We start from the raw sequence: 23,988 nt of genomic DNA, 5'->3' as shown, positions 1-23,988 counted from the left end.
TGATTATAACATGCTCATATGTGTTCTAAGGCAGTCAAAAAAACTGAATATGTTAAGGCAATCAAAGTTACATGAAATCTAACAACATGCAATATATTGCATGAAACTTTCATACCTGAGAGAGACCTGCAATCGAAGTTCCTTTGTTCAGCAAAAAACTGTTGAACTCAGCTCGGAGAACGTCAGCGACAGTTTCATGGAAGTAGTCACGCATTGTGTCCTTAACGATCTGGCGTACATCATCACCGGAAAGAATATGATGCTGCTTGGAGCTTATGTCGACGGAAGAAGTATGTGAGTCGTAACTGGAAGAAGCAATAACATGTGAAGTGTTCATATTACTCCCAAACCCGAACACACGACCCTTTTTGGGTTCACCTGCTGCAGTCACCCATGTTGCAGTCACCCATACTCCCAAAATCTACTAGCTGCATCCTTTGGTGATTCTTCATCTACTGCAGTTCTTATATCACTAGGACTCATAGCAGAACCCAGTTCTGTTCCTGCAGTATCAAATATCAAATCCATATATGGATTATCGTGCACCATATTCACTCATGCATCAAAATTGTTTCTAAATTCTTTTCCATGAAACGTCCAATTCTGATAATCACTCACAAAACCCTTCCTGTATAGGTGATGTCTAACGCCATGAAGTTCTACAAATCAATTATTCTTACAAATCTTGCAGGGACACCTAATCCGACCTGTGGGATCCACTGTACTGACACTTGCCGTTGTAAATTCAATAAAACTTTCAACACCATCCATATATTCATGTGATAACTCATTGTGCACTATCCTACAGTACATCCATTCATGGTTTGCAGTCATTTTCGTATGATGTTACGAATAATAACCTAACCAGTTAAAAGAGAACCATCAGAATGCTATGATGAATAAAATATCAAATTTATCATGCAATATATGATGTCATACAATAACAAGAATTATGATGCATGCATTGATAACTTAATATTTTCATGTGCAAACTATTAATGACACGATACATTCATTTTAAGCATGCTTTCATTATACAATTTCACATTGAAGCCATAATCAAATTGAAAGTAACTACATGCAAGCATGGATACAATTACATCAAACATTGCAATACATCGAAATCATTCATATCAAACATGTACCTGCAGCAAACACACTTCAATATTCCACTAACTACTACCATGCCGAGCATGAAATCCGTACTCCAAAAATAAGAACACTTCTATTCTCATACATTAAAATCATGGTCAGCATGATCTCCGAACTCCAACAAAGCAGCCCTAGATATCAACAACTAAGTGAGTGTGTGAACAATAAAGTGTTATATCCAATAAATTAAATAACATATGATGCACTTGCATCACTTACTCACCAAAGGTATTTACCCGACCCCCTGCCGGAAAACGCAGGGGGTCGACCCCCTGCCGGAACAGCAGGGGGTCGATCCCATGCCGGAATGCAGGGGTCGACCCCCTTCAGGAACGCAGGGGGTCGACCCCCTGCTGAAATTTTACAAATTATCTGCACGTCTCTGGGCGCCGGCGGAAGGCTGATGGGGATCGGCAGCCGGCGAACGGTGGGGGCCAAAGAGAGGCCGACGGGACAGATAGGGCAACAGGAGGGAGAGGGCGACAGGAGGGAGAGGGCGGCGGGTGGGAGCAACGAAAGAAGAAAAGAAAAAGAGGGATGGGATTAGGGGTTATGCGACATTTACGGACGGCTTAGCGATGGATTAATTCCGTCGCTAAGCCACCGTAAATCAAAACATGAAAATGGTGACAAAATATATTCTGTCGCCAATTCCGTCATGATTTAGCGACATAATATTTTTCGTCGCAAAAGACGTCGCTAAATGGTGCATTCATTATGATAAAATATTCCCTCACAAAATCCGTCGCTAATTAGCGATAGATTTTGCGACAGGATATATTCTGTCGCTATTTTCGTAAATGTCATTTATTATAGCGACATATGTGTTTCTCTCGTTAATCCGTCGCTAACTAGCGACGGAATTATTCCGTCACTAAATTCCGTTGCTAATCACCTATTTTCTTGTAGTGATATACTACTCATTTTTTATACCTGGAGAAGTACTGCCTGCATACGTATACTACTGACGAAGCACAAGCCAAGAAGTATGTGCACAGACTACACGATGGATTGAGGACACATGTGCTGACCAGCCATCCTCAAAATCTCAATCAGGCCATTAAGATGGCCACAATACTTTAGGTGAGAATGACTAAAATTTTATCCTTTAGTTCCCAAAGATAACTCCTATAGGTAGTAATGATGTTTCCTTGATGCAGAACGACTGGGAGTCTCCAAGAAGACTCAGTCAAGACACTTCGACAAGTTGAAGAGCAGCGAGAATAAGGCCCCTCGACCTGCCGCTGAGACCAGCCGCACCCCACCTGCAAAGAAGGTCAGAATGCAACAAGGTGGTGCACCACCACCATCACAACTGCATGTGATTTGCCAGCACTGCAAGAAGAGGCACCCTAGAGTCTACTACAGAGTCTCTGGTGCCTACATTAGATGTGGAGAGATGGGGCACTTTATCAAGGATTGTCCCAAGAAGCTGGCTCAGAAAGGAGCCACTCCTGCACCTCGAGGGTCGTAACAACCCCAACAACAGCGACCTTAGTAGCCCCAGGCTCAAGGACATAAGAGAGCCACAAGATGTGTCTACATGACTTTGACAGAAGAGTTGCAGGACAATGCAGATGTCATTGAAGGTACAATTCTGTTTGCAAAGTTTGATGCTAAAGTTCTATTTGATTTTGGCATGACATATTCCTTTATGTCTACACGATTTGCAATTTTGATTGATGTTACATCGGTCTCATTCAGATATATTCTTGAGGTAATCACACCTTCGAGTGATATCTCTATCGCTCGTACCTACCTACCCAAGGTAGAGGTTATAATTCTTGGGCAGAACCTCCCTGCCAATCTTATCCTATTGGATATGGTGGGCTATGATGTCATACTTGGCATAAATTGGATATACGAGCACTATGCCTGTACGATTTATCATGATCGTCGCATCCAATTTACCCACTCTGATCAGCCTGTACTTGAGTACAAGGCTTGCAAGAAGGAGAGCAGAGGACAACTCATCTCTGCCATGAAGGTGCACCGATGCTTGAATAAGGGATATGAGACCTTCTTGGCCAATGTGTCCTTGATGGACCCCAACACCATACCGATGGAGGATTTGGATGTGGTTCATGATTATGCAGACATCTTTCCAGATGACCTGCCAGGTATACTGCCTGCTAGAGAGGTGGACTTCACAATCGAGTTGAAACCGGGAATGACCCCAATATCCAGAGTGCCCTATTGTATGGCCCCAACAGAGTTGAAAGAATTGAAGAAACAATTGCAAGAGTTGATGGACAAGGGCTTTATACGGCCAGGCGTTTCACCTTGTGGAACTCCTGTCTTGTTCGTCAAGAAGGACAAGTCAATGCGTTTATGCATCGACTACTGTATGCTGAATCAAGTGACAATCAAAATATGTATCCCCTTCCTCGGATCGATGACTTGTTTGATCAACTTTGAGATGCTAAGGTCTTCTCCAAAATAGATCTTCGATCAAGATATCATCAGTTGAAGATCAAGGAGTCAGATGTGCAGAAGACAACATTCAGGACACGGTACAACCATTATGAGTTTCTAGTGATGCTCTTCGGGCTAACCAATGCTCCTATAGCATTTATAGATTTGATGAATCTGATCTTTCGTCCCTACCTGGACCTCTTTGTGATTGTGTTCATAGATGACATTCTGATTTATTTATAGAGCGAGGAAAATCACAAAGAGCATTTGAGGATTGTCCTTGAGATACTTCGACAACATCAATTATATGCTAAGTTTTCAAAGTGCAAGTTCTGGCTGAAGCAAGTCATGTTTTTGGGTCACGTGATGTCCAAAGATGGGGTGTCAGTGGACCCTGCTACGGTAATCTATCTCATTCTTTATGTTAGATCAAACATTGTTTGGATCCTTGTTTTAATCTAAAGAACCGTGTTATGAAACTAGGTGGAAGCGGTCTTAGACTGGAAACAACCTAAGAGTGTAACCAACATACGTAGTTTCTTCGGTCTTGCGAGATACTACAAAAGGTTTATTTAAGAATTCTCGAAGATCGCTTCACCTATGACAAAGCTACTTCACAAAGGAATCAAGTTCGTTTGGATTCAACAATGCAAAGAGAGCTTTCAAGAGCTTAAGAAGAGGCTCACTATAGCTCATGTATTCACATTGCCTTCGGGATAAAGAGGCTTTGTTGTTTATAGTGATACATCTGGTACTGGTTTAGGCTGCATGTTAATGCAACACGGCAAAGTGATCACCTATGCATCACGTCAGCTGAAGGTGCATGAGCAGAATTACTCCACTCATGATTTGGAACTTGATGCCGTTGTTTTTTGCACTTAAGGTGCGGATGCATTATCTATATGGGGAGAAATTCAAGGTTTTCTCAGATCATAAAAGCCTTAAATACATCTTCTCTCAAAAGGATTTGAATGTGAGGCAAAGGCGGTGGCTAGAGCTTCTCAAAGATTATGATTTCTCCATTTTATACCACCCAGGCAAAGCCAATATAGTGGCAGATGCTTTGAGCAGGAAGACTGGAAGCCTTGCCAGTTCCATCAGTAGCAAGTGGAGATTGCTAGAGGACCTGATAGCTTGAAGATAGTTTGACACAGAATCAGGTCGTATTCAGATCGTGAGTACAACAGTAAGGACATAACTTATGGACAAGATCGTCGCCCAACAGAAGGATGACCTCATATTCACAAAGATGATTGCAGCGTGCAAGCAGGATCAGTTGACATTGCACTTAGAGGAAGACAGAAGTATCTGATATCGCCAGAGACTTTGGGTGTCAGAGGATCTTCAATTGAGGAAGGAGCTTCTGGATGAGGCGCATCACACTAGATTCACTATACATCCAGGGAGAACCAAGATGTATAAAGACTTGCAGAGGAATTATTGGTGGCCCGGCATGAAGAAGGACATCGTTGAGTACATTTCGAGATGCTTGATTTTCCAGCAAGTCAAGATAGAGCATCAAAGACTAGGCGATATGATGCAGTCGATTGAGATTCCACAGTAGAAGTGAGAAGACATTACCATGGACTTTGTGGTAGGTCTACTCAAGACACACCAACAATACGACACTATTTGGGTGATTTTGGATCGCCTTACAAAGTCAACACACTTCTTACTGACCAGAGCGAATCAGACATTAGAGAATTTAGTTGATCTGTACGTCGACGAGATCATCAGGTTACATGGGGTACCTGTTTTGATCATCTCTGACAAAGATCCTAGATTCACATCAAAGTTTTGGGAGAAACTTCAGAAAGCTTTAGGAACAAAGCTTAAGTTCAGTACAACATTTCATCCACAGATCGACGGACAGTCCGAGCGAACTATACAGACACTGGAGGATATGCTATGATCTTGTGAGTTAGAATGGAAAGGTGACTAGAGTAAACATCTAAAGTTAGTCAAGTTTGCCTACAACAATAGTTACCATTCGAGTATCAGCATGGCTCCGTATGAGGTGTTATATGGGTGACCCTATAGGTCACCGTTTTATTGGAGTGAGTATGGTGATCGAGCTATCGAATCACTCATAGTGTTGCAGCACTATACGGATCAAGTACAACTGATTCGTAAGAGACTTCTGACTCTGCAGAGTCGTCAGAAGAGCTATGCAGATCCAAAGAGATGATGTTTCATTTGAAGTTGGTGACCATGTATTTGTCAAAGTATCACCAACGAAGACCGTATTTTGGTTTGGCAAGAAAGGGAAATTGCGTTTGAGGTACATAGGACCTTTCCTCATCCTCCAAAGGATATGAGGCACCACTTATAGATTGGCACTTCCGCTTTAGTTCTCGAACATCCACGATGTCTTTCACGTGTTGATGTTGAGAAAGTATGTGCCAGACCCTGCACATGTCATTCAGTATGATGAGGTCGAGGTTCAGAGGGATCTCACATTTGAGGAACGTCCAATAGAGATAGTGGATCGACGAGAGCAAGTACTACGACACAAGACGATCTCGGTTGTGAAAGTACGATGGCAACACCATGGGCTCGAGGAGTGTACTTGAAAGCCCGAGGCAGATATGAAAGCTAGATATCCACATTTTTTTGGTAAGTAATCCTAACCAAATTTCGAGTACAAAATTGTTTTTAGTGGGGTTGGATATAACATCGATGATTTTTTAAGGCTTTTTCTTAAATTTTTGAATTTTCATATTTTATGATAGATTTTAAATTATAAAATCTTTTAGCTATATATTCACTAAATAGATTCATAGGGTTAGTTGAAAAAACAAAAAACAAAAAACAAAAAAATGAATGAAATACCACGTCTCAAATTTTTGAAATTTTAAGATATATTTTGAGAAGATTTGGATTTTTAACCCTAATAGATTTAATTAAAACGCTTAAAATGTGGGTAATATATTAGAAAATTTTAATATGGCATGAATTTAATTAAATTATGTACCTTAGTATTTAACGTGAATTCCAATTGAATTTAGAAAACATTTTAAATTAATATAGAATGAATTTGCCTTGAATTTCATAGAATGTATTTAAAAAAAATAATTAAAATTTATAAAATGGTAGGAGTCCATAGGTGGGCCCTTCCATCCTATGTGGTATCCTATTTAAAGTTTTAAAATGTTAAAAACAAAAAACCAAACTTGAAATTAAGGTTAAAATCATTTTTTTTTCAAAAATCAAAGAAAAGCTTGGAAAAGTCAAACTTACCAAAACTTTTTAAAAGAAGCCCCATAGGGAGGCATTAATTTTGGAAGACCATAGAAGGTCCATCAAGGGCTAGACCTCTCTTTAGGATTTAGAAAAGTAAAGAGAAGAAAAAGAAAAAAATAATTAAAAAAAAGAAAGGGTTTGAAAAGTCAACTTGCTTGCTAAGCACGCAAGTTGATTTATAGCAAGAGAGGCCAAGAGGGGGTCGACCTACACTCCCTCTCTATTTTAATATGTTCATATCACATATAGTTTACTAAGATATAAAATATATGTGTGTATTACTTATGCTATACTTATTAGAAAAAAAATACATATATATCAAGTCAAAAAAAACTAAAGAATGGGAAAAGAAGAGGCCTTGAGATTTAGAATTTTTTTTAGATTAAATCAAGGGCTAGGATTCATCTCTGCCCTTGACCTAATTCAAGGAGCTATAAAAGAAGAGGAGGGGATCACACACCCTATTTTGCCCTTTGGAAGTTTTAGCCCATCTCAAGTCTCTCTCTCCCCTTCTCTCAAAACCCCTCCTCTTCTTCTTTCCTCTACCTCAACTCCATTGATTTTTACCTTGGAGCTTTAAGGAAGACCTCCACGTGATTGAGGAAGGCTTAAGAAGGATGTGTACAAGGTCGTGGTACGTGTGGAATGGTCAGATCTTGCGAAAAGACCCACCAGATTCCTAGGAACAATTTTTTTTGACAAAAAGGTAGGTGATCTATACTCCTCTTGTGAAACAAAATTCGTGGTACGAATTCCATAAAATTTTCACATTCATAGACCCTAAACAAACCCTCACACACGTGGGTTTGGCTTAGGGCTATCAAACCATGGAAAAAGAAGGGTTTTTAGAAGGAAACCCCTCTTTGAAAACACGATTTACTTAAAAATGGGTTTCTCAGAAAAGAAATCCATAAATTTTGAAAATTTATGGAATATGCTATGATTTTCGTGCAAGTATCAATTTGGATTGGTAGTATATGATATTTTAGATGTTCTGTGGGCCTTAAATTTCATCCAGAGTCCACGATCCATTAAAGGTTCATGCCTAAACTAACCCTGTTGAATTATTTAAATAATAATATAATATTATTTAACAGATAAAATGTATGAAATATTATCAATTGTATTTTTAAAACCTAAAATTTTTACAAGGTCTTACAATGATGTTGTACCATACAAGTGCGGTGTATATAGTGAAGTTGAGCACAACAGGCGGAAACACGAATAACAATATGTAAGACTACGTATGCTTTGCAAAATATAGGATTTGTTAAGAGTTATTTAATAAATTGCTTCATTATATTTATGTACTATTTTTTAATGAATTTCTCCAATGTATTATGTCTTCTATATATGTTAGGTATGTCTTTTATGTAAAAATGTAAAGGAAAACATGGTAGAAAGGGAACCAAACCTCCATCTAACCCCAATCAAGGAACTAATTATGGTGCCTAAGGTATAATTAATGTACAAAGTCATGTGTGTGTATTTATCCTACTACACATGTATGTGTTTATATATAATTTTAATTGGTGATGAAAACATGTTAATGAGAAAGAAAAAGTTGTGCAACAGAATACAAAAGAGCTGCAAGAGTATGAATTTGGTGAAAAAACTCTATTGACAAGTCACATAAGTGTAGGTTTGCTCGTTTGTATAGTTCTTTGGTTATGTTTCTATGTAGACTCATTTGAATCTAACATGAATGTATCATATATTTTGACTATGTAGCATCTAACAAGATTCATAGAACAACTCCAAGCAGCCCACACTGAGGACATGAAAAGAGAACGAAACTACTAAGGATCTTTTACCTTATCTCGTATTTCTTTATGAATCTAAAAAATGAGTTTTTTTGCTATTTTTCTACTGACTAATAAAAACTAACCGGTAAACCTTTTTTGTTCATAAAAAATGGTCGCAATTGGGTGCTTGGAGAGCAGCAAGTTGTTGTATCAATTCTTTGAAGCTGACAAGGTATTCATTGGGCAACTTTGCATACTTACAAAATTTAAATTTTCATATGCACAATGACCTTAAACTCGATTTATGTTGAAGCTCTTAATTTCTATCAACTGGGGCAACTATCATTGAATTCTTTAAGAAATGAGCATAAAGGAGAAGGTGTTTGAGTTGTACAATTTTATGGGTTCAACAGATTGTGCAGATGAGAACATCATACAAATAGTACAATAACATTACTTATAATGCCCCAAAAATCTAACCCAAAAATATGACCATTTTTTTTAAACAGCTTATAATGAAAGACCTTTATTTCTAAATCAAATTACAAAGAAATTCAGAACATAAAGTTTAGATAGAAACTTTGGGCGAGTTACAGGTAAGTTGAACTAACTCATGACTGACACTTATTCCTATACTAGACATTAGGTCAAGATCTATAATAACTACAAATCTTTTCTTATAAAACCAAATCAAAGTTAACCAAACATTCATAAATTGAATTAACAAGTCATTAACAATAAATTAAACAAATAATTATATCAATGTTCGAAACATTCATGATAAAAAAAATGATGTATCCCTCAGGACTAAGGACATGTCAGTGGTCCACAACATCCCGCCATTTGCCAGTACGCTAATCTGTATCTGTGTAAAAATATTGAGTTCATACTCATTCCAAGTCTGAGTAGGGTAAGGCTAACAAGAAACACATCTACAGTCTAACATATAAGATAAATGTATTTATTAACATTACACTTAAACAAGCAACATACTATCAACAAGCAGTTAATTAAGTCATTCATTATAATATAAGATTTAAAGAAACTGAAACAATCTACATGTAATTCGGTGTAGCAATTGCAATCTAACATGAAAGTCCACAACATACACTAATTTGAAGCATGCAAACAACTCAATGCATGAACTTTTAGAACATGAACAAGACCCTTAATTTGTTTCTCATATTAGGGCATGTATTTACACATGTTCAACAACCAAACAGTGTAAGTTTAAGGCTTTTGTTTCTCTTTCAATTAACTAACCTGCTGGATACTACATGCCCTAGCAACAGAGAAGTCACATAGGGATTTATTATGCTATGTATTTTAAATACCTTATGCTACGGTTGGGAGAAAATTTTCACTTGGTGCGATTGAATAATTGGGTTGTACAATCTATGCCCATTGCAGTGTCTTAAAACATACCACCATGGATTCATTTAAGGTAGTTCCAGTCTCCTAACTTTGAGGATTGGGGACAATGAGATGCCCATGACTCTCGAGGTTACAATTGTGTCCCCCAAAGTGTATACCCCTTACTCTCTCTAGCTAAGACATGACAGAATGGGTTATGAGAGTTATTATTAAAAGTTTAGTGCATTTAAACACAAGTTCCTTATCACTCAACACCAAAAGAGAGGGCGTATTAGCTCAAGTACCTATGTATGATACCATGCCATTGGTATGAATCCATACCTACTCTTTGGTAGATTTACACAAGCTCACAAACAATAACCCATTCTTGGTGCCTTGGTACCTTTAAATCGGATGTCCACATACCTTCTTTGAGGTAAACCTTTCTTGAGGTCATTATTCATGTTATATGCATGTGCATATTTCATTAACTTGGTGAATTTGGCACCCATTGCCCATAGCTAGAGAATTCATGTGTGCATGAGTCTTTCATGTCTTATATCACAAAAATGTGTAACAATAATATTACGTCTTATATCACAAAAATGTGTAACAATAATATTTATAATTTGTGTCTGCTGGCACTACATAGGTTCCACAGAATCGTCAATACATGTGCATGCATCTCTCCTATGTCTTACAACACCATAATAGCATGTATTCAATTCATGATGCATTTATTCATTCATACTATATGAAATTTCATCATGCAAGTCAAAATGCATCATATTCATTCACATGCATTCATCATATGTCACAAAAAATCATGAAATACTTATACTTTAGCAATCTAACATGCTAGCAAACTATGTACAACCTCAAGGCCTATATTAAGCTTGACACTATACTAAAATATGTCAAAAACAAGCCTGGTCCAAGTTTGAAACTGTTCCATCACCTTAGGACCCACTTTTGGTACACGAACACACATACAAGCAAGTGTTCCTAGTTTCAGAATTGCAGAGACAACTTTTTCCTGTTTTATAAAACATGTAGTAAATCAGATATAACAAATTTGAATAAAATAAAAATTTATTATATAGCCCTATATGTTAGCTAAACATAGAATCAAACCTTATAGAAAATAATTAAAAATGAATTTATAGTAAATCAGGCACTGAAACCTATTTTTCTGTCATCGGACAGGTTCTGTTCAGTTTGTACGTCAATTTGATAGTTCAATAAGGCATCATCAATATGGAACTAAAATGTAGGAATTATTTTTGATGTAGCTCAATATATCTGTAGTAAGCATATAAAAAATTAAAAACAAATTGGTTGTCAATATTTAATTAAATATTCTGTACCATAACCAGTTTCTGTCCCTGGACAACCTAGGTTTTGAACTACTTTTAGGCCGATATCCTGTTTTTTAATTCACAGAATATATTAAATAATGCACATGATTTTTATCATGTTAGCTTTCATTCACAATAAGAATAAGGAAAAACAATATAGTATTCACAGGGTTATGAATTTTCTAATAAAGGCTTGTCAGAACAGGAACACTGTCATAGACAAAGTCACAATTTCAAGTTGCAGAAGGCATAACTCCATGATCTCATATTGATGCAAGGTTTGGGCCAAAATATTCATCTCAGAGAGTAGAAGTGTTTTTCCAAATTTCATATTTATCTAATGGTTAGATTTGACTAGATCTATTTTACAAAATTGTGGGTTAGATATAAGAATACAGAAAAGCAACACTCTTATTATGATCTATATCAAGAATCTATTATTTAACAAGATTTGACATTCAAACATGCAAAAAATGACTTTGAATCATCAAATCAATATTATATCATGCATAATAATATCCTAACATGACTCTAACATAGATCCAAACATCATTTCATAAAATCATCCATAACATACATCAAAAATCATTAAAAACATGAATCTTTCAAAAATCTATTTCTCTATATCATTTTTGGGTTTTAAAACCTTAAAAATATATGAAAAAACATCCAATCTCAGATCTAACTCAGATCTGGACCATTTAAAATTTGTAGGATGCGTAGGGAATAGATTTCCCCATAATGGATCATCATGGTTAGGCCATACATGGGGTCCAATGTTAGGTAAACCCTACATCGATGTATGTAGGGACTAGGAACCTTCATCCTCAATGGCTCTGACCCTCTCTGCAACTCGATGAACATGAACACAACACACCGAAGTTTAGGAGAACGTCAATGGTGGTCCACCTAGGGGGTGGCGTGAAGGAGGAGAGAGAATAGAGAAAGAGAGGAAGAGAGAGAAAGAGAGAGGCTCTAGAAAAACTTCTCAAGAGGTATCCTCTTTTCTAAGTCACACCAAAACCCTAGGATACCTCTCTTTCAACCTCAACCTTTCATTTTGGCTAGCACCCTTAATCCAGTGGCACATCAAAAATAAATAATTAAAAATTATTTAATCATAAAAGAAGTGCCACTTGAAACAACCATATTGAACCATACACCAAAGAATGGGACCCACTCAAAATCTTATAGAGGAGTTGAGGCTCTATCCCAACCTCCTCTCCAATGGAATATTTCTTGAGATAACCCTCATAATTTATATAAATTAAATTATTTTAAACCTTAACTTTATGGATTTATGTCATCCTTATGAAATCAAGAGAGAGAAATCTCCCAAGTGATTTGGAGTCTATCTCTAACCCCCCTTAGGATAGAATATTTCATAGATTTAATATACTATGTATACCATATTACTTAACCATAATATATATGTATTTTATCTTTATAAACATTTTCTCCTCTCCAAAATCGTGTAGAAAAGAGAGAGAGAATCCATCCATAACTTTAACCACCCACTTATTTAGGGATTGGTTTACTTTATTAGGCTTAGGTAGTTTTGCTTTTTGTTAGTTATCATTTTTATTTTTTGTTATTTAACCATTTTTCTTTTTTTTATAGTTACCTAGGAATTCAGGCCACCCATCCTATCCACACACCCAGGGTGGGACCCACTTCCAAAATTGTGTGAGTGGTGAGATTCCCAAGTAACTTCTCTATTCTCATTTTTTTTACCTTCATGGTTAATTTAACAACATAAATTTATAAAAATTCAAATTAAAATTTTACCTAAGAACTTTGTTAGGATTTTACTTGTTTTTACTTTACTTGAGTTGTACCTAAGAGAGAGAAATGTCTACTCCTGAGCTTGTTCGAATTAGGACATAATTTAGTTTCAGTGCCAATTGGCAACTGGATCCAGGTGGGGCCCAATAGAGGGGTGACTCACCCTATGGATCTAGATCCGAATTGGCTCCATTTCATGAATCCAATCTAGATACAAATCCAACTAATTTGAGTACTAATTAATTTTTGATTAATCTCACAATAACTTCAAGTTAACTTTACTTTGAAATTCAAATTAGAATTGAATTACACCTTAAAAACTATGTCGAACTTTACTTTCAATTTACATTAAACTTAGGCACTAATTTGACTTCAATTTGCCCCTTAAATTAATCAAAATTGTTGAATTAAATCTCACATTAAATTGAGATAAATCAAGAACCAATTTCAAGTCATAATGGCACAACAATTTATATTTAATTCATTTATAGATCATAAAAAATTGTGGGTGTTATATTATTTATTCAATAATGTACTCATTTTTTGCATATGTTTGTTAACTCACTTTTTTGTATATGTTTGTTAAGTCATTTTTTAAAGGTTCATTTTTTTTGCGTGGTTTGACTACGACTATTAAAGTAATTGGATAGTTGAGATCATAGAGGGTATTCCTCAACAACAAAATGGGTAATATGTCTGTTAACTCAATTCGTATATGTACATGTTCTTGACTTGTATGATTATAATATTTGTCCTATTGTACATGCAATATCTGGACAAAAATTGAGAATTGAACTTCAAGTAGCTACATGTTTATATGATATGGTTGTTTGCTAATAACTCTTTTTTCAGAAAGATGTCATAGAGTATAAAAAGTGTATGATCCAATTCTATGAATACATGAAGAATGAGGCTTTAAAGGGTAAAAAAAAAATAATGACATGTAGACAAATAACGAAAATGAACTGCAACAGAATATAGATAGTACAAAGGCCAAGGAAAAGGTGGAGGTTAAGGAGATATCGTTCAGTGAGGCGTCAGTTGGCAAGATCTCGATAGCTGAGTTGTGAATAATTATGTGAAGTTTAGTTTGAATAGTCAATATAAATTTGTATGAATTGTCAAACTTGAAGGATATAAATTATGAGTTTAAATTTTAGATGTTTTTTAAACATTCTATGATCTACAAATTATATTTTATAAGTGAAAGATGTTCTTTAAATAGTTAACGAGGTTTTATAAATTTTGTATGTTTAACTTCATTCCATATATAAATTATATAAATAGTGTCAATTTGAAATGTGTAAATTGTAAATAGGTAAATTATGCAATTGTAAACATGTAAATTATGTAAATAAGTGAATTATGTAATTATAAATAGGTCAATTGTTTAAATATTGTCAATTTAAATTGAGTAGGTAAAACTATAAATTTAAGAGGATGAGTAAGTTTGCATAAAATACAGGTAAACAATGACCAATATCTACGAGGATGAGGAAGTCTACATAAAATATAGGTGAACAATGACAAATATTTGCAAGCATGAGAAAGTTCGCATAAAATATAAGTAAACAATGACCAATATTTGCAATGATGTGAAAGTTCAAAAAAATCAATTGTGAGCAGTTGACCAATACATTTGTGAATTCCTCATAAATATGTGATTTTCCTCTTATAAAGAGTTGCGAGGTTAAAAAAATTTGCAACAAAAAAATGTGATTTTTTCCCATATGCATATTTAGAGTTGCGAGGATCAGTGAACATGAAAATAGTTGCTGAAAAAGTCGCTGGTGAAAAGCAAGTTGAGGACCATAAAGAACTCTAGTTTATACAAAAATAGCCAGGGTGCGGACAATCAGGTTTTGTACTCAATCATTTAGTAGTACAACCTTCATGAGATATATGTGTTGATCACTACATATATATGACTTTAGTCCAATATTTGCGGAGTTACAAGGTTCAATTTAACAAGAGGTTCATAAATATTCTTATGTGAATTTTGTGAAGTATATACAGATGAAGTAGCATATTTGCGAGGTAATGAGGTTCAGTTAAAAAAAAAAACGTGCGAACCTCATTTTAACTGAGAGCTGGCGATACCCGAAGAGTGAAGTGATATCTCGCACGAATTTCATGAGTTTGCCACATGCAAAAGGTAAAAAGGTCCTAACAAAGTTGGCTATTTATGATTTTAGAGATGAGTTGAATTTAAAAAATTATGGGGCATTTGGTAAAACATATCATTTTTGCCGTAAAAGATCATTTTCCGTTTCTACTATCCAAGATATTTCCTATTTTGTTCTCTTTGTAGCAACCATGAGTCAAGCACTTTCCACAGAGAGTGTGTTGCTTTGAAGCTAAATGACCCCTTAGGTCAGTGAACAGGCGTATCATTATTGGGTTTCTGATTTTAATTCTGTGCAGAAAGCTAAAAGGAACATCACCCTTGATGCCGATAAATTTCTTACATTCATTTTCGAATGAAGTTTTTTTTTCTTTTCTTCTCAGATGACCAGAGAAAACACCTCACTCACAAGATCATTGGTGCAAAACCGAGGTCCCCCCTTGTCCACTAGGGAGTACACATCGGTGAGTTTTCAAACTTGTGATATGTCATTCAGCATGGTGACGTTCACATCACCCCTACCAGATGAGCACAACCTTTGTGAGCAATGAAGATCATTTATTACTTGGTTGAAATTGAAATTACCAATTTGCGCACGCATACACACAGGATGATAAGATTCCAGAACAGACAACCAAGGTCAGAGTTGTGAGATCCAGGAATTTATATGTAGGTTAAATTTATCTGCAGAACCTCTGGGCAAACTAGTGTGACCATGACAATCCAACTATCATATTCAACCCATATAACACTGTCACGGGCTAATTTTCCAAGGCCAAATTTTTCGCATTTCAAGCCAAGGAAGGCCCGTGCGGCACTAGGCCTCACGGCCTAGTCAGCCTCACAGCACGTGTTTCCCACACGTAAACTTCTTACCCAGCGGAACGTCAACTTAGCAAACCCTTCTTTTCAAGAAATCCTTCCGAACATGGTCCATCGTGCATCTGATCGCCACTTACGTGCATAGCCGTCCCATACCGGCTAGCACCTTCAACCACCAAGCCAAACGTGCCTTACAGCTCCCACAAGCAAGCACACGTTGACAAGGGCTGAAACGTGCCTTCGCAGCACTACCAAATTAACCAACATCCAACACGGGTCATGGGGAGCATAACACATCCCAAAGCCTGATACATGTCATGCCTCCAACCATCATTGCAAGCCACCTTTCCTCAAGCCCAACCATCCGAGCCAACAACGCACGGAAGCCTTAGCCTTGCGTGCCATGGAGCAGATAGCAGCCCCATGGGAACGCCCCCAACATAACCTCACCACCGAAGGGACCAGGTCTTTCGACCCCCAGTCCGAAGACCAGTTGATGATTCCATGCCATAGCGATAAGCACCACCCAAACTCATTCGCTGGCGCTGTGCACTCACTTGCACAACCTCGTGCCACCATGCACGAGTGGGACCGCACCGCCGCACCAAGAGTCGCCTACCCGCGCACCCAAGGCCTTTGCCTACGTCCCATGGGGGATTTGCACTACACACGGACACCCCCATGCACTCCCAGTGCTGCCCATGCGATATAGGGGGTGCCTATGCCAAACTGCTGCAACATGTGTCAGACAGCTCAAACAGGAGGTCCCCTATATAGGTATTTTAGGAGCCAGGCCCCTGCCAGCAAGAGGAACCCAAATAACACTTGGGGAACCATAAATTTCTCAACTTCGAAATTCTTCAAATCTGCCTTCACCCACGCGTTCCCCATAGTCCATTTACACGGTGAATCTTCGATATTGGCCCCAAACAACTTCAAATGCTCATTGGATTATCGCCTCAAAGATTGTGCACGCAACTGTGCCCACACTGTGCACATTGCTGCACATGCCAAGCTCTGACCATGCTCACCACAACTACGTGCCCACCGCATGCTGTGCTTCGCACGCCACATGCACCACGCACGACAATGGTCTGTGCAACACACGACACCACTGTTATGCATGTGCACCAAACTCGGCACACATGGGCAAGGCCTGTTTGCCACGGGGTTGGCCCGACTGCCTCATGCACGCCGCAACTAACCAATCCATCACTCTTGGGGCACTTCCACCACACTTCACATACATCCATGCATCTGTTGCCGCATCTGCACTGCACCACACCTGTGCACATGCCACACTCCTTGCACAGCCCTACGCCACACTCCAGCACAGGACACAATCTGTGGCATGCACGCACCTCTTATGAATGTGCACTGCACCCTGCCAGTGCACATGTCACACACTCCTTCAACTGTCCAGTGCTAAGATCAGGCACATGACGCAATCAGTGACATGCACACACCTTTTCAGCACCTACGTTGCACCAACCCGTGCACATGCCACACCCCTTTGCACAACCCAGTGCCAAGCTTAGGCACAGGGCACTATCAGTGGCATGCATACGTCTCTTCAACCCCATGCACTGCACCAAGTCCCATACCTATGGCACGTTGCAAGGCTCTCCGAGATTTCAGGTGCAACATTCTCCCCCACTCAAGCCATCGTCGTCCTCGACGATCTCTTCGCTTAACATCTATGGAGTTCCGTTCGACAACGCAATTCATCCGGATGATGTGCACCTTCCCATCCAGTTCCTTTTCTCTTTTCATAGTCACGGGACCCCAGCGTAGTTCCCATTCTCAAGCGGGTCTCTCATGCCCGCACGGCATCTTGCCGTCTCAGCACGCTTCACACGTGTGCCCTCATTGCACACCACCAAGTTCACACTTGGGCACCTCCATTCGCCCCAACTTCACCACTCGACCATGCGGTTCACACACAGACCGCCAAAACAAGATGAAGCCCATTCTGGAGGTTCCACTCACTTGGCTCCCCCGTAAGCCCTCATTGCCCACTCATCGGCTCGGTCACTTCAGGTTGCACCACTTCGACCATACTCGGTCTGCACACCACCTGTCATCCTGACTGTGGTCCGTGGAGAGTATGCCGGCACACACGAGCGACAACCGAGGCACTCCCTCTCGCGTTGCCCTCAACCAACTCACTTGACTCCCCTGTAAGCCCTCATTGCCCACTCATTGGCTCGGTCACTTTAGGTTGCATCACTTCGGCCATACTCGGTCTGCACACCACCTGTCATCCTGACTGTGGTCCGTGGAGAGTATGCCGGCACACACGAGCGACAACCGAGGCACTCCCTCTCGCATTGCCCTCAACACAGAGCGCCAGTCGAGCTTCTCCTCGCACTGCACTCACCAAACACAGAGCGATAGTCGAGCTCCTCCTCACACTGCCCTCACCAAACAAGGCACCCTTGAACCCAAAGGCGTGCCTACACTTTGGCTTCAACCCGCAATTGTTGCAACTTTCGAACACACTGAGTCTCATACCTCAGCGTGCCTCTAGCAACTCCAACAACGGTCCACCGCAATACACTGCGACCTTCTGTCGCGCATAAGCCCTCATTCATAGGGCACTTTCTTGGTGGTTGGTGAGCTCGCAATAAGCAAACACTGCCCTTTCAGTGTCGCCTTGACCCAAAGGATTCATTTCTTTTAAACACACATTTTGTATGCCACCGTGCCTTGCAAAGCTTTCGAGGCATGAAGGAAAACAACGATCTTTCTTGCCCACACAGAAACTGCACATTGTTGTTCTGAGTTGACTATATAGTTGGCCTTCCACATAGCCAATCCCACTCCAACAAACCAGCCTTCATGTTAACTCCACCATGAAGCATCACAATCCGACTTCGGTGCTCCGAACATGCTTTGACAACATGAAGAGAAACCCGGCCAAAGGCTCTCCAACACATCCACCACTAAGGCACTCGGATGCTCCTGCTCTGATACCAGTTGTCACAGGCTAATTTTCCAAGGCCAAATTTTTCGCATTTCAAGCCAAGGAAGGGCCATGCGGCACTAGGCCTCACGACCTAGTCAGCCTCACAGCACGTGTTTCCCACACGTAAACTTCTTACCCAGCGGAACGTCAACTTAGCAAACCCTTCTTTTCAAGAAATCCTTCCGAACATGGTCCATCGTGCATCTGATCGCCACTTACGTGCATAGCCGTCCCATACCGGCTAGCACCTTCAACCACCAAGCCAAACGTGCCTTACAGCTCCCACAAGCAAGCACACGTTGATAAGGGCTGAAACGTGCCTTCGCAGCACTACCAAATTAACCAACATCCAACACGAGTCATGGGGAGCATAACACATCCCAAAGCCCGATACATGTCATGCCTCCAACCATCATTGCAAGCCACCTTTCCTCAAGCCCAACCATCCGAGCCAACAACGCACGGAAGCCTTAGCCTTGCGTGTCATGGAGCAGATAGCAGCCCCATGGGCACGCCCCCAACATAACCTCACCACCGAAGGGACCAGGTCTTTCGACCCCCAGTCCGAAGACCAGTTGATGATTCCATGTCATAGCGATAAGCACCACCCAAACTCATTCGCTGGCGCTGTGCACTCACTTGCACAACCCCGTGCCACCATGCACGGTTGGGACCGCACCGCCGCACCAAGAGTCGCCTACCCGCGCACCCAAGGCCTTTGCCTACGTCCCATGGGAGATTTGCACTACACACGAATACCCCCATGCACTCCCAGTGCTGCCCGTGCGATATAAGGGGTGCCTATGCCAAACTGCTGCAACATGTGCCAGACAGCTCAAACAGGAGGTCCCCTATATAGGTATTTTAGGAGCCAGGCCCCTGCCAGCAAGAGGAACCCGAATAACACTTGGGGAACCATAAATTTCTCAACTTCAAAATTCTTCAAATCTGCCTTCACCCACGCGTTCCCCATAGTCCATTTACACGGTGAATCTTCGATATTGGCCCCAAACAACTTCAAATGCTCATTGGATTATCGCCTCAAAGATTGTGCACGCAACTGTGCCCACACTGTGCACATTGCTGCACATGCCAAGCTCTGACCATGCTCACCGTAACTACGTGCCCACCGCATGCTGTGCTTCGCACGCCACATGCACCACGCACGACAATGGTCTGTGCAACACACGACACCACTGTTATGCATGTGCACCAAACTCGACACACATGGGCAAGGCCTGTTTGCCACGGGGTTGGCCCGACTGCCTCATGCACGCCGCAACCAATCAATCCATCACTCTTGGGGTACTTCCACCGCACTTCACATACATCCATGCATCTGTTGCCGCATCTGCACTGCACCACACCTGTGCACATGCCACACTCCTTGCACAGCCCTGCGCCACACTCCAGCACAGGACACAATCTGTGGCATGCACACACCTCTTATGAATGTGCACTGCACCCTACCAGTGCACATGTCACACACTCCTTCAACTGTCCAGTGCCAAGATCAGGCACATGACACAATCAGTGACATGCACACACCTTTTCAGCACCTACGTTGCACCAACCCGTGCACATGCCACACCCCTTTGCACAACCCAGTGCCAAGCTTAGGCACAGGGCACTATCAGTGGCATGCATACGTCTCTTCAACCCCATGTACTGCACCAAGTCCCATACCTATGGCACGTTGCAAGGCTCTCCGAGATTTCAGGTGCAACAAACACAATCCCATCAAGAAGAAGCAGCCCAGCAGAACCGAAGTATGCTAACTGAAGGAAAAGATGAAGCGCCTTCTGTTAGCCTTTTCATTTAGCATTAACCTCAAATTGGCTTCATGGAGACAATATAAAAGCAAGAAAAGGAAAACAAAAGAAAAACCGACAACTCAAATTAAAACAGAAATTAATACACTGCAATTTGTAAATATACTATTGTTTTTTTTCACGAGGAATGGGGAAACCACCCCAGGGATCATAGACCTAGTTGCGCTGGCTATGCCTGCTGTACTTATAGCCGCTTTCCCGGCAGTGTAAACCCGTGACACACCCCTTGCCCCTAGGGAGTTGCCATGCTTTGGCACGAGCAAGGGACATAATGCCCTTGCTCCTTATATGCAAAGGGCTGATGCCCATGGGAATGGAACCCCAGTGGCTAAGGGCCGGGCTAAATATACTGCTGGTTTGAAGCAATGGAATTCATTAATCATGTACTTTGGCATCTACTAAGATACATAATGAAAATATGCAACACATCCAAATTTTTTCAACATTTACACTAAAAATAAGGCAATGTACATAGCACAAACCAACACATGGAAGCGGTCTCAAAAACATTTTATGAGGACAATCAAATACAACTCTCTACTTGTAAGACAATGGACCAGATCTAGAGACCATCCTCGGCAATGGGCTGACACCTCTGCTCCCAGAACTAGATCCTCCAGGATACTTCACTTTCCTGCTTGAGCTATATTCCAATGGACCAGATCGACGCATATTCCGTTGTTTACTTTCAGTAGACTTCATGTCTATATTCTCAGGTTCAGTAACTTGCTGCCGTCCTGGACCTGACGTTTTAAGAGAGGATGAAATGCCTAGGACTTCTGGGGTTGCATCTGCATGATTGAGTCGGACTGCAGGTGATGATGCATGGCTGAGCAGTACTGCTGGTGACTGCCGTGGGGATGGGCTTAATAACACCAATGGCATGACTTGTGAATTTCCATAATACTGCCGATAGATGGAACGGAGTATGGTGTAAGGAACATGAACTTCTAGTGTGCTTCTGGGTAGGTAGGGAGATATTTTGCAGATCTGGTCGAGAAAGATCAGTTTGGGAACCAGATGAGACCTTCATTGCACCAAAGATAATGATGGTCAGTGAATCAATATAAAGGTTAAAGAAATTCCCCTTCAATGCATTATACTACATTCACTATAGGAATAAGACATGCCATAAAAGCTATCCACGTTGCTTTTGCACAAGTAAAAAGATTACAAAGTGAATCCACAATGGTTAGAGTTGATTTCCAGAAGACAATCAAAATGGTATGACCACTTTTCAATAGAAATCTGCGAGAAAAGGTGCAGCTTTTTTTTCATTTTTTTTAATGGGTGCAAGGGAATTAACAGACAGGGGAGGCTATTATTGGAAGAAGTAACAAGCAAATTTTGAAGGAAATACCTGCTGGTCTCGTTCCATGAATCCATTATCATAGAAGATGCACACTTCACAAAAAGCTGCATGACCGACTTTATGCTTGCTTCAACGGATATAAAATTTTGGATTTCTGGATCTGAAGTTTCACTAGCATGCCCATTTGAAAGAGATTGCTTTTGTAGCTCTTTTCTTTCCAGCCTAACAAACTCACCGGCTGCTATTACAGCATTAATGCACCTGCAAAAGTGAATGTGACCAACTTAAGGCAGATGTAAACAAAATAATCGACATTATTTAAATCAATTTTTCAGGATATGAACAAAATTTTGCAAATAAACCCAGCAAGCGCAGACAGAAAAATACAAAAAATATCCAGAAACTGCACATAACTTTGAAATTCTGACAACACAAATCTAGGTACCATTATTGCTTCACAAGAAAATTAAATCCTTTTGCACAGGGTTCTCTTTAATTTATATCAAGGCTGTTCATATTATCAAAAGTGACATGCTCTAAAATTTTGCACTGTGTAATAAGGTACAAATGAGTGGGACATCCCTGGAAAGGTTTGGTAGGGTTGCATTCTAAAAATTTGGCTGGAAAAAGAAGGATGTTGAACTCTTAAAGTTTGCTATGTCAAGACACAGAAACAGATGATTCATATATTGGATTTTTGAAACTTACAATAAACCATGGGGAACACACATTTTAGAATAATAAGAATTTAAGATTGCTAACATTAGAACAATCCAAGCCAATGTTGTTGTATCCACATTTTTCCATAAACTACAAAGACCTGCATTTAAAGAAAAATTACATATTAGAGTAAGAAATGATGTTTGACAAGTATCTATCGATAAGTCTAACCCCTTAGACATCGTTTGTCAAAAATCAAGAAATCTCTGACAATTTTCTTATGTTCAGCTCAATTCAAGAAAGAAAAAAGAGTATCGAGGACCTTTGATTACAGCTACAAGGGAATTACATCTTCATACATAAAATTGTATATGTGGATTCAGCATAATTTTCTTGCTTTCATATTGCCACAACAGTATTTAATTGCATGTGTGCAACAGAAGCTATTTACACATGCATGCGTGCACACACAAACATGTATTGAGTAAACGTCTATATTGATCACTTCCAATAAACAGAATTGAAATAACTCATGATCAACACCAGTGCATATTTATGATAGAGTCATCAAACCCCATTTTGTCAATCTTATAGTTCATTTAAGAGCCCATTTTCTGTACTTCACAGTTATCTTATATTGTATGCATATGCCAACTGGTAGAAACAAGAGAGGAATATAAGATACAAACGATAAATGTTTATCACACAAGGTTAAATCAATTCTGAACTAAGCCAACCAGTCTAACATATAGCAACTTAAAAGCGTAATCCTTAAAGATATAAGGGTTGAAAAATAACTTCATTTGTCACATGGACACAGAAATGAGAACAGTATACGACCTGGATAGACTTGGTACAACATGCATGGCAGTTCTCAAAAATTAGGACACACACATGTATATTGTGTGCATGTACAATTCTTAAACTAAAACAATAAAACATAAATATTCTCAACTGCAAATTCTTGAAAAGATTCTAAATCACTAAAATTAAAAACATCAAATAATAAAACTAAGTTGAAATTGAAATGTAATGTAATTGATGACAAATTTTAAAAGAAAAAAGAACACAACTGAATACAGAACAAGTAAACAAGAACATAAATGGAAATAGATAAAATTAATGACACAATCTTGATGATGTCAAACACTGGTTTGATTGTCTCTATAAAGTGTCCTGGTGTGTCCGAGTGTCATGTGTGTTGACAAGCGATACACA

At 39.6% G+C, this 23,988-nt stretch overlaps 1 protein-coding gene across 2 annotated transcripts in view; it reads right to left on the bottom strand.

Moving 5' to 3' along the window:
* Positions 1–21,148: 21,148 nt before the first annotated feature.
* GRL (transcription activator) overlaps positions 21,149–23,988 on the bottom strand; it is a 190,099-nt gene continuing 187,259 nt past the window's right edge. For both annotated transcript variants that reach the window (XM_090015945.1, XM_090015946.1), the window contains 2 exons: positions 22,159–22,371; positions 21,149–21,825 (listed from right to left, as the gene is read on the bottom strand). In XM_090015945.1, coding sequence (XP_089872071.1) covers positions 21,336–21,825; positions 22,159–22,371 — 703 coding nt within the window. In that variant the 3' untranslated portion in view covers positions 21,149–21,335. The remainder of the gene's footprint in view (positions 21,826–22,158; positions 22,372–23,988) is intronic.

Source organism: Nuphar pumila, chromosome 8, assembly GCF_984573655.1.
Source record: "Nuphar pumila chromosome 8, dmNupPumi1.hap1.1, whole genome shotgun sequence".
In the NCBI taxonomy this organism is placed as follows: Eukaryota; Viridiplantae; Streptophyta; class Magnoliopsida; order Nymphaeales; family Nymphaeaceae; genus Nuphar; species Nuphar pumila.
Note: the sequence above shows the minus strand (reverse complement) of the source record. Positions and strands in the feature narration are given on the sequence as shown.